Below are 17,070 nucleotides of genomic sequence, written 5' to 3' on the forward strand. Positions count from 1 at the left end.
GAAAGAAGCAAACCTCAATTAAGAAACTGACTCCATAAAATCAGGTTGTGGGCAGACCTTTAAGATACTTTATTAATTAGTGATTGATGGGAAAGGGCCCAGCACATTGTGGGTGGGGCTGTCCCTGGGCTGGTAGTCCTGGGTTCTATGAGAAAGCAGACTGAGCAAGCTGTGGAGAGCAAGCCAGTAAACAATACCCATCCATGGCCTCTGCATCAGCTCCTACCTCTAGGTTCCTGCCCTGTTTGAGTTCCTGCTTTGACTTCCTTCAATGATGGATTATGATGTGGAAGTATAAGCCAAACAAACCCTTTTCTCTCCAACTTGCATTTGGTCATGGTGTTTTATCACAGCGATAACAAACTTAACTAAGACAGCAGGATTCCTTAGTTCCCCCTCCTACCTATGCTATTAACACTGAGGGAGGGACCCATGCCCAGTAGGGAATAGAAGTCATGTGAGGAATGAGAAATGTGTGCAGAAAACGCCCACTGTGGCAGATGTTCTGAGACTGCTGTGGGAGAAGTAAAACTACGTCAATTTAGGAACAGGGGTAAATTAAATTATAGGAGTATTGTTACTAGGGAATGTCAATAGGAAGAGAAGATGGCCTTTCACATAGAGAAAGGAGCCTGATACTACAAATACTAATAACTACAAAACCCTGAATGACTTACTTAACTTGTCTCAATGTCAGTTTCCTCATTAATAAAGGAAGGGTGTTAATGTCCCTTCTTGCTATGTTAGTGTTGCCAGGTTAAACATAGCCTATCTAGTGAAATGTAAAACCAAATAAGTACTTTTGTCTTTTTTTTTGAAAATTTCATACATAGATATAACAAAATACGATTGTATCTGCCTCACTTCCCCCATCCAGTGTCCATCATATCCTCCCTAACATGCCCCCTCCAAATTCAGTGTCCTTTTTTTGGTATTTGCTTTGTTTTGTTTTGCTAACCCACCAAACCCATTTAGTGCTGCCCATATGTGCACGGGTATGGGGTCATCCATTGCGGCATGAGAAGCACGCTAGTGACCATATCCCCAATAAAGATTACGTTTCCCTCCCCCCAGCAATTACCAACTGCCAGTAGCTCTTCGGTTGGGGCTGGAACCTGGTGATCATCTATCTCACCTATGCCAAAACTGTGGCTGCCTTGGGCTTGTGCAGGTCTCATGCCGGTAGCCATATGCTATGAGATCATGAGTGTGGTAGCCATGATGTGTCCGGAGGACAGCACCTAATAGCCCTCCTCCCCATCTTTCTGTTCTTACATGCTTTCCACTTCATCTTCCATAATGTTCTCTGAGCCTTGGTGGTGATGGGATAATATAAACGTCCCATTTATGGCTGAGTACTTGCTCTCTTATTCTTAGCACTTTGACCAATTAGGCATCTCTTGACTGACGGCTGCTCACAGCACTGAGAAGCTTCTTTGACCAGGGTCACAAGTAGCCCGCGTCTATGGGTATAAGCATAAATATTTAGAAGGGAAATTGACAGCATGCTCATTTATCAAAATAATAACAGGCTGTACCCTAGGGCCTATGACTTTCCCAGTCATGGGCTTTTGACCAGAATTATAGTACTAATAATGGAATTCTTTCCTATGAAGCCAGTCTCTAATCCAATCAGAAAGTGGTTATTCACTCACAATAGTGGTAAAACTATTCCCTGGCAATCAGTATTACAGCATGCAGGAATGGACAAGGTATTTTATTAAGGCATTTTCTCCAACAGAAGTACTTTTGAACATATACCTTGACTGTGGCATAGGGTATACTTGTAATAAAATCAAGATGCTTATTTGCAAGTCAAGTTTAGCTGGACATTTGGTGCTATTGTATTCTATTTGGTGGTCTTTTGTAGTTTTGTGGCAATTAAATAAATTAATTCATGTAAAATGCCCAGCATGATGCCAAGGACAAGTGGTCCATGTGAATGAGGAGAGTCTAATAAAAACAAAATTTGGAAGTCTGAAGGTGCAACTATCCTGGAATCTTTTTATGCTTAATCACCATACTGTAAAGTAGCATCCTAGTTAAGATGTGAGCAAATCAGTAGGATGAGTTTTCCCCATGCTGTACTGACAAAAAAGCCACTCTGTCATCCTTTAATAGTTTCATTTTTCTTCTGTTTTTGACATTTGTATAATCAGTTTCATTTGACTTTATCCTTTAGCCACTCATAATTGGTGAATATTATTTTCTTCTTCCCTTTATAGCCACTTGTCCAAGTACTACTATGAGTTTGGGACTATGACTCAAGGAGGCAAGGACAGAATGCACTAAAGCCTTGATTTTAATTCTTTGAGTTTGAAACTGTAAAACAGAGTGGGTAGATCCAATTCTTAGCCTAATGATGCTACCATACAAAATAGAGCTAGTAGCTTACTAAACTATTTCTTTATCTATTTCATTATATGTTAAGCACATCATCTAGCCACAGAAAAGTGTCATTAGTCACAGACAATACCCTTTGTTCTTCTTTTGAGTTTATGAAATGACACTTTGCTGTTAATGATTCATTACTTTCTTTCCCAAGTGATTTCTAGCATATCTTTTATCTCACTTTTAAGAACCTGAGTGGTCCTTTCCCATTTATACATAATCATTTCTCTTTACATGGAGATGGTGTTTGATACTGGGTGTATTGATTTCACCAGAGAGAAGCTTTTATTGTTTCCAGTGAACTAGAGTGATCTCCATGCTCTGATTGTACCAGTATTAAATGTGCAACTTGATAACAACACAGTTACAACTATGATTTATTAAGCAACCTATGTATCATCTACCTCAAGAACTGTTATGTGCATTCAATATCTCATTTAATTTCCATTGTATCCTCATTCTGTTATCCTTATTTTGTGGCTGATGAAACCAAGGCCCAAGGAAGGGTCATATACGGCCAAGAAATGGTGAAGGCAAGATTCCAATTGAAGAGACCCAATTTGCTCATTCACATGACTTAGTTACAACATTTCTAGAAAGTCAGTTTTAGACATAAACCTGAAATAGTTCAATTTTTCAGTATAAGAAACTCAAACAGAGCTTAGATAGGACCAGTTAGATTCTGTTGAGTAGACCATAGTTTCCTTAATGGCATACCACTGTTTATTCCCACATTCATGTCATCATACTTCATAGCGTCTCCTTTATGTTCTGTTTTACACCTTTTTTTTTTAATCCTCCCACTCTCTGGCTGTGATATAAAATTTATTCATGTTTCCCTGCATTTCTGTGTTTACTTCCCAAATGAACATTAAGTCCTGGCCCTAAATCAACAGATTCAGTAAGTACCTTCTAAGGTGTTTTTTTTTTTTAATCTAAGAAGGAAAAAATAGGGAAAAGGTAAATGCTTGGCTAATCCTTAGAATGAACATTATTGTGATACCACAACATCATGTTGGGACAATGTTCTGTTGTTTCTAAATGTTCATTTCAGTGAGTTGCCATGGCAGTCCTAAAGGATAGATTTACACTTGGCTGTGATTTAGAAAATAAAATGACTTTCCTAAAAGTGAAAACGTGATCACTGACAACCCAACTAGAACCTTACATCTTAATTTCTTATGTTTTTCCTATTCTGTCATTTTTGGATTGTTTTTCCCCCTAGATGAGAGTGGTTTGAGTGTGAAATTGTGTTTTCTCATCCCTCTTTCCCTTAAAACTGACATTTTCTTGAGAAGTTGGGCTTGTTTCTGAACCCAAGGCAATCCCCTTAACAGATCTGAAATTTGCACAAAATTCTCCATTTTTCTATTTGAAGGATGGATCTTTGATGGGAAAGAAAGGTCCACATGACTTTACACTGTATGGAAGAAAAGATATGGGGCTACTTTGGGCTTAGATTCCATTTGTCTTTGCATGGAAGGTGGATTTGGTGCCTTTCAGAGCAGCTGGTGCTGTGGGTGGTAATAACACTAATCATCCTTCATTTGAATCTCTTCCTCCGTAAATGGATTTTGTAGAGGTATGACGTGACTTCAAGAAATAAGGTGTACTTAAGAAAATAATCCATGTGGGTTTTGGTAAGCACAGGTACTGGATTTCATTTGCTGAGAAATAAGATTGTGCTTCTTATTTCTCTAAAAAATTCACACTCAGTTCTTCTCTTATTTACATTTTCTTTTTCCTTTGCCAAGAAATGCAGACACATATTTTGACCTATAGGATACATTCAGGTAGGATTTTCTGAATAATCTTTCTTGCATTCAAAGTCAGTGAAGAAAGGCTAAGAAACAGCAGCCACAGAGAAAAACCAAATGGACACTCTCTGGGGAGGCCATTGTGTTTATAGAATTTGAAACTGCTTCTTATACCCAAGGCTTTCAGTGAGTTTTATTTTTAAGAAGTTTGAAGAGATCTAAGTGTACAACTCACGAGCATAAAGCAAGTAGGGCCGGACCTTCAAAGCTTATGCCCTTAACCATAGTATGTGATCAGGTGATGGAAACGTCTTATTGTGCTTATTTAAGAGCTGAACAGCCGATGTGCAAGGTGCCAAGTTCTGGCTCCTATGAGGCATGCTGTGTGAGTGGCAGGTTCCTCCCACTCCATCCCTTTCTGAATATCAACAGTTGTCATTCATACTGGAAGAGTAAACAACATGTTAGTAATGCTGAAAATCTCAGACTTTCTGTTCTCCAACCTCTCCAAATCTTGAATTCTCACTTCTGCTCCTGAGCACTAGACCACACCATCCAGGAGACTACAGAACACCAAGGAGACCTCTCTTTGGGACTCACAAGAACCTCTTGATGTTTGTACCTTTTGGTATAAGGATGTGTTGTAATGTAGGACATGACCATCCTGCTAATTCTGGGAAAGATCAAGGCAAATTTCTTGAAGGTGACCATTAGGCTGAAGCCCTCACTCAGATGGTTTGTTCCATCTGTACCTGAGAGACCTTTCTCATGATTAGCCAGATGCCATTCTCCAGTATGTCCCAAGTCCATGTTGATTGTAAGGTCCACTCAAGTGTTGATAACATTCCAGATTGTGGTGCATTAAATGATTTTGCTAGAAATGAAGGTGGGAATGAGGAGGATAGAAGGTGTTTATAGGACCAGACATATCCCTACACGTGTCTAGTTTCTGATTCCAGACCCTCCAGAAGATTTGAATTCATTTCCTTTCTTCCTTCTTCTAAGATTTCCCCTGAGCTCCGGCTGATGCAAATGACCAGGCAAAAGGACAGAATTCCCTTGCTTTGTTCTCCATGCTGCTCTCCTCCAACTTTATACTGTTATAAGAATAGTTAACTCGCCGGGCAGTGGTGGCGCACGCCTTTAATCCCAGCACTTGGGAGGCAGAGGCAGGCGGATCTCTGTGAGTTCGAGGCCAGCCTGGGCTACAGAGTGAGTTCCAGGAAAGGCGCAAAGCAACACAGAGAAACCCTGTCTCAAAAAACCAAAAAAAAAAAAAAAAAAAAAAAAAAAAAGAATAGTTAACTCACCTGTGAGGGTTCTGATCCAATCTCTCAATCTAAAATGTGGCATCTTTGCTCCCTCTTACATTCAAAACCATTCCATGAAAGGATTTATTTTAGAGTCTAAGTTTCAATTTTGAAATATCACTGCTCACCTAATTCTATTAAAAAAAATCCATCCTTAGAGATTTCTGTTGAACATACTTCTTGACATCAACTACCAATTTTATCTTTAGATTATAAAAAGGATGAAAGAACAGCCCAGATCCAGTGTTTTTGCTATGTAGAAATCATCATAGAAAATGCCATTTATTCTCCCCACTTTGCTTCCTTTACATATTGCTTATCACTTGTGTTACACAGAGAAGGTAGCATTTGATTTGTGAGACTTTATTTCACTTTTAATACGAACTATTCTTTCTATTTGATTAAGGACTATTATGCCATAAAAGCCTTTAGCAATATCTTAAATTAAACATAATTAGAAAAGTAAATCTTCTACTGTAGTGAATGTGCATCATGACCAATTTTCAATGCTTTCCCCTTTATGAGCAAGGAAATGATTATTTTTATTATTAGCATGCACTTATTACATAAGATGTCAGCTTTGTGATGGCCCCTCGGTAAGGGTCTATCATGTACCTTTATTATCTTCACCTGCTTGTTACTCTCGCTAACCCTGCTCTCATACTTCCCAGGGATGTCCTCTCTTATCCAAAATCTCTCTATTTTCACATATTTTAAAATCTAGAATCTTCGTATGAGAGGAAATAATGTGATATTCCCTTTCTGAGTCGGAAGCACTTCACTTTGCACGATAACCTCCAGTTTCAGCCATTTTCCTACAAATAATGTGGTTCTATTCATGTTGTGTGTATTTGCCATGCAATTGCTATTATTTTCTGGTCTGTTGGGATATCTTAGAAAGTCCTTACCCATGCCTTGATCTTGAGGTGTTTTTCCCTTTGTTTTCCTATGGCAGAAGATAGGCATGGTGGTAATACCTATAACGATTTTATTCAGGAAGTAGAGGCAAGAATTGTTAGAGGTCAAGGCCAGCCTGGTCTACACAGTGAGTTCAGACAGATCAGGTGTAGATAGTGAGAGACTGTATCAACAAAAGAAACAAAATGAAATAAAAAGTCAGACTGTCTTTCTTCAAGAAAACAAAGGACAGGAAATGCTGATAAGGGTTTGAGGGAAGGTGAACCCTTATTCACTGCTAGAATTATAGGCTGGTGTAGCCATTATGGAAACTGGTTTGGCTGTTTCTCAAAAAAACTAAAAATAGAACTACCACGTAATCAAACTGTGCTATTCCTAGGCATATGCTCAAAAAAAACCTCTATAGCTTACCGCAAGGATTCTGGCTCGTCCTTGTTATTGTTGCTCTATGAACAACTGCAAAGAAATATAATCAGTCTAGATGTCCATCAATGGATGGAAGGATAACAAAAATATGGAACATATACACAGTGGAATTATATTCCTAAACATGAAATCATGGCAGTTAAGAAAATGGATATACTGGAGAATATTATATTAAGTGAGGTAACCCAGGTTATGAAGAAAACCACCCCATGTTCTCTTTCATATGCATACCTTAGCTTTTAGTTCTTGTAGTTTTATATTTGTGTGAGAGTGAGTGGAAACTAGAAAGGAATCTATGAGAGCATAAAAAAGAGGCTCCAAGGGAGAGGGGGAGAAGGGTCATAGAATATATGTGATATAAAATTAATAGGGGACTTTCAGTAGGAGAAAGGCTTAAGCAGGATTGGGGACAGAGAGATAAGGGACAGGAGGGGATTGGGGGAAAGTCAATTAAAATTATGTATGAAAATGTTATCAAGAAACCTGTTATTTTAAAGATGAAAGTCCAGCAGTTCTCAGAAAAGGCCAACTTTGACCTTTGTGATTTCACTCTATTGTAAAATTATTCATAAATATGTCACTAATTACAAAAAGAAAAAAGCAACAATGGTGTGTGTGTGTGTGTGTGTGTGTGTGTGTGTGTGTGTGTGTAAATAGCCAATTGAAACTCATAGATGGTTATTTGAAGGGAAGAAGGCTGGGATTGCAGAAAAGGCAGCTACTGGTTTTCACTATGAACCACTTGGCCCTTTGAAATTGTAGTTATTACTTGATGGAATTTAGGTTTAGTAAAGGCTACTAAAGCAATCCTGAACAAAAAGAATATGGGACTGAGTGTCACCACACCTGACTTTAAGCAATACTACAGATCTGTAATAATAAAAACAGCATGGTACTGGTGCATAAAAACAGACACGTAGACCAAAAGGGTAGAATTGGCGGCCCACAAAGAAGTCCAAGCAACATAGTCCCTTGATTTCTGAGAAAGGTGCCAAAAAAAGTACATTTAAAAAAAAAGACAGCATCCTCAACAAATGGTGCTGGGGAAACTGGATTTCAACATGAGGACTACCAGGTCCCATTCTGTCACCACGCATAATACTCAACTCTAAGTGGACCAAACACTTCAGCATAAGACCCAGTACCTTGAAATTGACAGAAGAAAAAGTAGGGTGCACACCCCAGCTTATAGGCACAGGTAAAGGCTTTCAGAATGACTTGGTAGCACAGGAAGTAAGACCGACATTGGACAAATGTGGTCTAATGAATTTTAAAAGCTCTGTACAACAAAAGAAACTGTTAAGTGGGTGAATAGACAGCCCACAGAATGGAGAAAACCTTTGCTAGCTATTCATCTGACAGAAGATTGATGTCTAGAATACAGAAAGAACTAAAAAAAAAAAATAAACCCAAACATTAAGAAAATAAACAACTCAATGGAAACTGGACTGTGGAACTGAAGTGAAAATTCTCCAGAGAATAAATGCAGATGGTTAGGAAACACTTTACAAAGTTCCTAGCATCCTTGAGCATCAGGGAACTGCAGATTAAAACTACTTTAAGATTCTACCTCAGGCTCTCAGTATTCTTTAGTTTTCAGTAGGATTGAGACTTCATGGGCTTTCCTCATCCACGTTGTCCTTGTTCAGCTTATGTTTAGGCAGCCATGCCGGTGAGACTTTATGGGTGGAACTTCTGACATTCCTAGGAGACTCAGTCTCACAGGAAACTCCCTGACCCTTGGCCATTAACATCTTTCCAACCCCTCTTCTTCAATATTGCCTGAGCATGAGGTAGGGGAGTTGTACTGTAGATGTATCCATCAGGACTGGGTTCACAACTCTCCATTTGATTGGCTGTGGTTTTCTGTAATGGGGTCCCCTGATACAGAGAGAAGTTTCCCTGGTGAGGGGGTGAGTATCTGTTTATTTTGGGGTATTTTATTTTGTGTATGTAGCTGTTGTGAATGGGATTGTTCTCCTAGTTTCTTGTTCGGTTTGCTTGTCATTGAGAAACGGGAGGACTACTAATTGTTGTCTGATAATTTTGAATCTTGTCACACCAAATGGTCATCCCTGAAAGCACATATACAGGTAGCATTATACAGACTGAGAAGGTTGTATTTATATATTTAGGAATATGTGTATGCATGCACGAGAGTGTGAGTGTGCGTGTGCGTGTGTGTGTGTGTGTGTGTGTGTGTGTGTGTGTGTGATATATGTGTGTGTAAAACAACTAATGAGAAAAGAGGCCATGAATTTGAAAGAAAGCAAGGAGGGGTATATGGAAGAGTTTTGAGGGAGAGAGGGAAGGGAAGGGGAAATTTATATTGTAGTCTTAAAAATAAAATAAATAAATTCACAGCATCATTTTTATTTTTCTATTGAGAATTTTTTTATTCATTTTACATACCAATCATAGATCCCCCTCTTCCTCCTCCCACTCCTCCAGCCTTCCCCACAACCCATCCTCCATTCCCTCCTACAAGAAGGTAAGGCCTCCCATGGGGAGTCAGCAGAGCCTGGTACATTCAGTAGAGGCATTTTTTTATTTAATTTTTTTTATTTTTATTTTGCAATACAATTCAGTTCTACATATCAGCCACGGATTCCCTTGTTCTCCCCCCTCCTGCCCCCCTCACCTTCCCCCCAGCCCAACCTCCATTCCCACCTCCTCCCCAGCAAAGCCTTCCCCGCGGACTGAGATCAACCTGGTAGACTCAGTCCAGGTAGGTCCAGTCCCCTCCTCCCAGGCCGAGCCAAGCGATCCTGCATAGGCCCCAGGTTTCAAACAGCCAACTCATGCAATGAGCACAGGACCCTGTCCTACTGCCTGGATGCCTCCCAAACAGATCAAGCCAATCAATTGTCTCACCCATTCAGCGGGCCTGATCCAGTCGGTGACCCCTCAGCCATTGTTTCATAGTTCATGTGTTTCCATTCGTTTGGCTATTTGTCCCTGTGCTTTATCCAACCTTAGTCTCAACAATTCTCGCTTATATAAACCCTCCTTATTCTCGCTAATTGGACTCCTAGAGATCCACCCGGGGCCTAGCCACAGATCTCTGCATCCAGATCCCTCAGTAGTTGGATGAGGTTTCTAGCACGACAGTTAGGGTGTTTGGCCATCCCATCACCAGAGTAGGTCAGTTCGGGCTGTCTCTCGACCATTGCCAGCAGTCTGTTGTGGGGGTATCAGTAGAGGCATTTTTAAGGTTAACAACTAACCAGGTATCTTTGGCATGACTGTCGTAGGAGCCTGTTGCTTGGTAAACCAGAGTATTTTCAAAGACTTACATTTAATCTTTACTAATATAATAATGCTATTACTAGAATTTATATATTTAGAATGTGTGTGTGCATGTGGGGGGCGGGGTGTAAAAACAATGAAAAAACATGCAAACTGGAAAAGTTGTATTTACGTATTTAGGTGTGTGTGTGTGTGTGTGTGTGTGTGTGTGTGTGTGTGTGTGTGTGTACATGTGTGAAACAGCATCCTTGCTTCACCAGTTATCAGTATAAAATTTATACTCATTATCCAAACCCAAGTGTTAGTATTAGGCCCCTAGTAAAAATCAGACGTTGAAATGCACAGTGTGTAACACTTTTTTAAAAGTACCTTTTATGCCTTATTTTTTAAAGTAAAGTTGAACTGACAAACACTATAAGCTAGCATGTTTAAAAGAATGAGGTGCCAAATAATATTATGCTAAAAAAAAGATTCTACCTCACCCCAGTCAAAACAGCTATCATCAAGAACACAAATAAGACAAGTTCTGTCATGGATATGTTGAAAAGAAAACATGTACAATCTATTGGTCAAAGAACAAACTAGTATAGACACTTTGAAAGCCAGTCTGGAAGTTTCTTACAAACTGAAAATAGAATTACCATGTGACCCAGATATACCGCTCCTTGGTGTAGAGCCACGAGACTTTATATCCTCCTATAGAGATACTTATATGTCCATATTCATTGCTCCACTATTCATGATAGCTGTAAATGGAATAAGGTAGATGCCCATCAACAGATGAATAGATTAGAAAAACATGGCCCGTATACATAATTGGATGTTACTCAACTGCAGAGAAAAGTGAACTCATGGAATTTTCAGGTAAATTGATGGAACTGGAAGCAATTATACTGAGTGAGATAACTCGGGCCCAGAAAGACAAATGCCATCTTTTCTCTCTCATACACAGATCCCAGATGTAAATCTCTTGTTCTGTGTAGTTAACTTGGGACACAAGTGGAAACCAGGGAAGTAGAACGGGACTTTTGAAAGGGGGAGAGGACAGGGCACGGTGAGGAGGACAGTAGTGAGGTGGAATACTGAGGAGGAGAGTCTTCAGCAGAGAAGGAAGTGGGGATATGGGGGAAACCAGGGGGTGAGTGGATTATGAAAAGTCATATGGAAGCTACTATCTCACAACTCAACTTAAAAAAAAAGGTGAAGGATAATAGAAGACATGTGAAAGGCAAAAGGAGGGAGAATATTAAGGATTAAAGGATTAAGTAGGGATGGAGATTGTGAGTTAGGGGAGAGAAGAGGATAATGGGTGGGTTAACCAAAATTGAGGATGTATGGGAAAACCTTATGGAAACATTAATCAATATTATATCCACCACCACCAAGACTCAGAGAGCAGGGAGCTGAAAGAACAGGGAGGAATGTTGTGGAAAGCCGTCTCCTGATACAATATGACCGGGACACTTACGACCTCATAGCATCTGTGGCTACTGCACTAAATCAGGCCATCCCAAAATCCTGGCATATATGGGATAGATGGTCTCCAGGCCCACCCCTTACTGAGGAGTTACTGACAATAGATAATAACCAAGGAAGGGACAATCATTCCTTATTGAGGATGTGGCCACTGGTACGTTTGTTTTCCATGCTGTGGTGAATGACATGACACCCACACACGTACAGTACTGACCATTCTTAGCGTGTTTACAAATAAATGAATAAATAATAAGATGTGCAGTTCAGAGAGGGGTGTGTTGAAGTGCATCTGCAAAATTTGAGTAAGGAATTAGGGCACGTAGATATGGACAGTGTGTGTGTGTGTGTGTGTGTGTGTGTGTGTGTGTGTGTGTGTGTGAAAAATAATGAAAAAGGAGATTTTACAAAGTGAAAACAAATGCTTTTTATATGTCTTGCACAGCTGTCTACATACAACATATCAAGAAGATAACTTGTTTTCTTCTTCTCCTTTTTTCTTTTTCTTTTTTTGAGGTAGCAGGCTTCCTTAATGGCATTTTCTTACATCTTGTGGATTAGGTAGGGATAGGAAAACCAGAGCATTTTGTAGCCTGTAACTGTTACTACCACTAATGAGGTAAAGTCACAGTTAAAAGGCCTCAACTGAGCAATGGCTGTAGTCAATGCCTTGTTCTGGGTATTGCAGGAGATAAAGGATGGACCCAGTGTGCCCTGGGGCTGCACTGCATTACAGTTCCATTGAGGATGCTAACTGTAATGTAACAAATCTACATGAAGAAAAGCAGGATTCCCCATATACCCTGGTTTCTGCATTCTGCACTATAGACCTTAATTTTATGGCAAAAATACATTAGAGAAAATATGAAGAATAAATAGCTTCATGGGCTCAATAGAAGGAAACATTGTATTCACATATCAGGACCAAGAGAAAAAAATCTTTGTGAAACAGAGAGTGTGAGGGGCCTTGACAGTAGAGAGGAGATGACTGCCTTTAGTCAGGTGTGAGATGGGACCCTTGCTCAACCGGCTGTCCACTAACTGGGAAAGACATGTTTGAGGTTCAGTTATTGTTCCTCTTGTATAGAAGCATTTAGCTAAAATCCAAGCTAGATCCAAATAGGAAGTGAATTTTCAACATGTCGTTTGCCCAGCTGAAGACCTTTTGTTAATTGTAAATGCCACTACAGAGTTTCTTTTGTTGGCTCTGTGTTCAACCTTATCCAGGCGGAAGAGCCATAATGAAGAGCTGAGGTTTAACCACGTCTATCCACTAAGCATGTGAAGAGTAAAAACCCAAATTTGGAGAACTTTTAAAATTGTTGAGTTTTTTCACGTCTTTGAGGAATATTTTTAGTTTCTCTCTTTAACTAATTTAGTCTCCATAGTTTTATATGTGGTTGCATGTTTATTATAATTTTTAAACATGCTTCATTTGAGGAGCTGGAGAGATGGCTCAGCTGGCAGTTGAAGAGCACTGAGAGAGGACTCGGTTACATTCCCAGTACTCACATGCCACCTTACATCCATCTGTAACTCCTGTCCCCAGTGCCCTCTTCTGACCTCCTCAGGCACTAGGCACACACATCATTCACAGACATGCAAGCAAAAAAACCACTCATACATATAAAACAATAATTTGAAAAATGTTTGGCTTGAATCTGTCTGTTCTTCCCATCTTGCCTCGTAGGCACTTCCATGCTCTGTTAGTTTAATCCAAGTTAAAGGTACTAGTGATCATGAGGAAGGTCTCAGATTTTTAACTTTGTAGTAATCATATCAAAACCACATGAGTAATAATAAATAATCAAATAAACAAATAAGCACAAAGTAAACATGTTACATTTTATATATTAAAGCCATTGGCCGTCAGTTAGGCAATGTATGCTAAAACTGGAGATGTTCACTTTCAAGAATTCCTTGGAAAGCATCCTGGTGCTCTGGTCTCTCTTTATTGTGAAGTCTTTGTCGTTTGGGGCATCATGAATGGGTTGCTGTCGAAGGTTCCACATTATCATTTTATGCTATGTGTGTTCCAGAGTAGAGGGGGAAAGATGCCTAATGTCTTAAGGGTTCCAAGTCTGATTTTAAGTTACACTATGAAGAGAATGTTAACTCCTGCAATTTGGAGCCATTTTATTCATACATTTTAAAAATGGCATTAATTTAGAGTCTTTTTTCAGTTGAATAATACCTATAATTTAGCATTTATAGTTTATGCTGTGAGTCTGAATTCTAAAGTTAAATAGTTATCACCTTTCATTGGACCAGTCCAAAATATGTAAAGGTCTTTAAGTATATCACATATTTGTTGTGAGAAGCAAAACACTAAGACTAAAATTTAATGATTTAACTTTTTGTAATTAGCTTCTGTACTTGTTGGCCTATTTTGTTCCTGTCCTTCTCAATCATATTAATGTGTACTCTTCTTTATTATACTTGATATTTTATCTATACCTGCACGCTTGGTGGTCTCCATGGTAAATAGGCAGTACTGAATTGTTATTTTTCTGTCTCCAGTGTGTGTCGGGGGGTGGGAGTGTTTGTCCATGAATAGAACAAAGTAGAGATTGAAAAGCATGAGAACTTTTCTCTGACCATTTGAAGTAGCTGACCATGGAAGGAAAAGATAAATGTGTTGTTTTCATTGTGGGACAGCAGGAAGAATGTTTATTTGTCCTGAGAAGCTGTCCCACGGGTAACTTGAGACGTTGCAATGAAGCAATTGTGTGCACGAATCTGAAAAGTTCATTGCAGTGTCTATCATATTAGACAGCATTTCCTGACAGTTACAGGAGTGCTCACTAGGCTCCCTGCTATTCAGTGTGGAGAAAGGCTTTGCGTAGATAACACTGTAGCCTTAATGAATTACTATGGATAATAACACAAATGACCTCCTTTACTATTGACTGTGACAGCTAAGAGCTTTTCTGTAACAGTCCCTTTAATCCTTGTGCGACATTATGAGACTGTATTCATCAACCCTCGTTTTCACACAAGGAAACTAAGAACTAGAAAGGTTTAGTGTGACCTAATCACAATTTCAATGCCGGCATTTAGCTTTGCTTTTGCTCCACTGTGTCTCATAATCACTTCACAGGCTCATTCATTCATCCAACTCACACTCGCTGAGGGCAGGCCCTGCATGAGGCACTGTTCGAAGAGCTGGGGCCACAGCATGCAGAGTCACCTCCCTCCTAAGGCTCATCTTCTGCTGTATGAAGTAACTAGTGAACATTCTGTAAGACAGAGGCTATGACTTCTTACTATAGAGTTTTTGGAATGTAACTGAAGTTTTGTATGAGACTTAATATACATATCTACCTACCTATCTATCTGTCTATCTATCTATAGATATGAAAAGATTGTTTCTTTAAAACACATGCACACACACTGCATGCTATGGCATAATCATTTCATTCGTCATATTACCTATGTATTTCAGACTTTGTAGATTCTGAAAACTAAAAGTGTTCTTACCAAGAAGTGTTGTTTGGTTGTGAGCCTAGCCTTTAATGGCTAAGCTGACTTTCTTTCCTGGTCTCTTTTAGGTCCCTCCCCTCTGGAAACCTCACAGAAGAGCAGGGGGAGGAATTGTGGGAGCCAGAGGGGTTGAGGACATGGGAGAGCATGGGGAGAAGGGAGAGAGAATGACCTGCCTGCTGAAATCAGCTAAGCAGGGATCATGGAGGTTCATGGGGACTGAAGCAACCATCAGGGAGCCTGCCTGGGTGTGTGCTATGTCCTCTGTGTTTACGTGATGGTTGTTGGCTTGGTGTTTTTGTGGGACTCCTAACAGTGGGAGTGGGGCCATCTCTGACTCTTTTGCTTGCTCTTGGGACCCCTTTCCTCCTGCTGGGTTCCCTCGCCCAGCCTTACTATGAGGGTTTGTGCCTGGTCTAATTGTATCTTGTTGTGCTATGTTCAGTTGTTGTCACTGGGAGGCCTGCTCTTTTTCTGGGAGGAGGTGGGTGGGGGAAGTAGATCTGGGGGAGAAGGGAGATAGGATGGGGTCTTGGGAGGAGTGAAGGGAGGGGAAGCTCTGGTCGAGATGTTTTGTAAGAGAGAAGAATAAATTTTTTAAAAAACATTGTTAATGATAAAACTACTTTCTGGTGTCCTGTTTTCTTTGGCCTAAGTGTTCTGTGGGTGTGTGGAGCATCAGAGAAAAGCCTTCTGTCTTTAGAACACACATGATCGCACAAACCTCCGGCAAGAGGCTTAATTATTTTGTAATATAGACTGAAGGATCCTGCCACAGTTAGGATAAATGCTGTAGCTGAGAAATCTCATTGTGAGCAGTAAAATATTGATACCTTGTTTTCAGTCATATTCTGAATAGCAAATCCTTCCACAAGAATGAATTAGTATAATTTTGAAGAGAATCACATCATAGAGTGTTTTGTTAAATGCCACATTTTATCTACATAGAGAAGATGAGAATAATTTTAAGTTTCCATGATTGGAAGCTACGATTTTGTTTTAGCTGGGAAAAATTCCAGTAAACACTATGAAAGAATGTTGCATTTTTTAAGTAGTTGTTTTATTTTTCAGTGGGAACATTTTTGATATATAGAGAGTGATAAGATGTATGTCTTTCTCTTTTTTCCATTGTGAAGTCAGTTGTCTAAGAGGAGGGATCACTAGCAAGCCAACTAGCTGTTCACTTTAGATGTTGATGTCACTTCTCAGGGCCATAATGCTGGGCCCTGCTATAACCAGCGCAAACTCCATGGATATCTCTCATTTCTCTAGAAGGTGGAGTGGATTTACAAGGCCACCAGCTGGATATGCAAATCCTGCCCGACTGCCCAAAGAGTGACGTGGACTTTTCAGAGATTCTTAATGCAATACAAGAAAGTAAGTTTTCACTCAAATTTTAAATTCACAAGAGGAAAAAGTATTGTAATATTGGGCAAGGGTTAAAGAACCAGCGGCTTAGCTGTTTCAAAACTCAAAAGAATAATCAATCCATATGGTCAAAAAGATACTGTACAAAACAATTTTGAGACAAGAAAAGACACTGTAATTGGGGTTAATTTGTGAAGCTGAACTACAAGATATTGGGATCTTGGAAGAATTCTGTGTGTTTACAATAGTATGGTATTTTAAAAATATTTAAAATGTTTTAGGTTCAGAACAATTATAACCAAAGGAAAAAATCATTTTTAACAAATCTAAATATTGTTCCTCTGCTGAAATACAAGAAGTTAGAACTACATGTTGACCTACTAAGACCAAATCAGAACCATACTGTCTAAAATAAATATGTGACATCATCAGTGAAGGGCCATGTCCCAGAAATGAGGCCCTCCTTTCTGCACATACTGATTCTCAGCGAGAGGACTCTCCTTACACTGTTTTGTCATCTGTAACTGTCACTCAGAATCCTCTTTTGATCAACACATTTGCTCAAGTATAGATGGAGCAGTGAGCAAGTGATCGTCACTGCTTTCATTAACAGCGGACTCTACCAGCCTGGGCTACCAAGTGAGTTCCAGGAAAAGGCGCAAAGCTACACAGAGAAACCCTGTCTCGAAAAACCA

The 17,070-nt window shown here is 39.6% G+C and overlaps 1 protein-coding gene across 1 annotated transcript in view; it reads left to right on the forward strand.

The window, feature by feature from the left end:
- Positions 1-17,070, forward strand: part of Ano4 (anoctamin 4) — a 235,532-nt gene that overhangs the window by 54,304 nt on the left and 164,158 nt on the right. Inside the window, exon 3 of the mRNA XM_059245810.1 lies at positions 16,280-16,384. Within this exon, the coding sequence (XP_059101793.1) occupies positions 16,280-16,384 (105 nt within the window). The remainder of the gene's footprint in view (positions 1-16,279; positions 16,385-17,070) is intronic.

This window comes from Peromyscus eremicus, chromosome 18 (assembly GCF_949786415.1).
Source record: "Peromyscus eremicus chromosome 18, PerEre_H2_v1, whole genome shotgun sequence".
Classification (NCBI taxonomy): Eukaryota; Metazoa; Chordata; class Mammalia; order Rodentia; family Cricetidae; genus Peromyscus; species Peromyscus eremicus.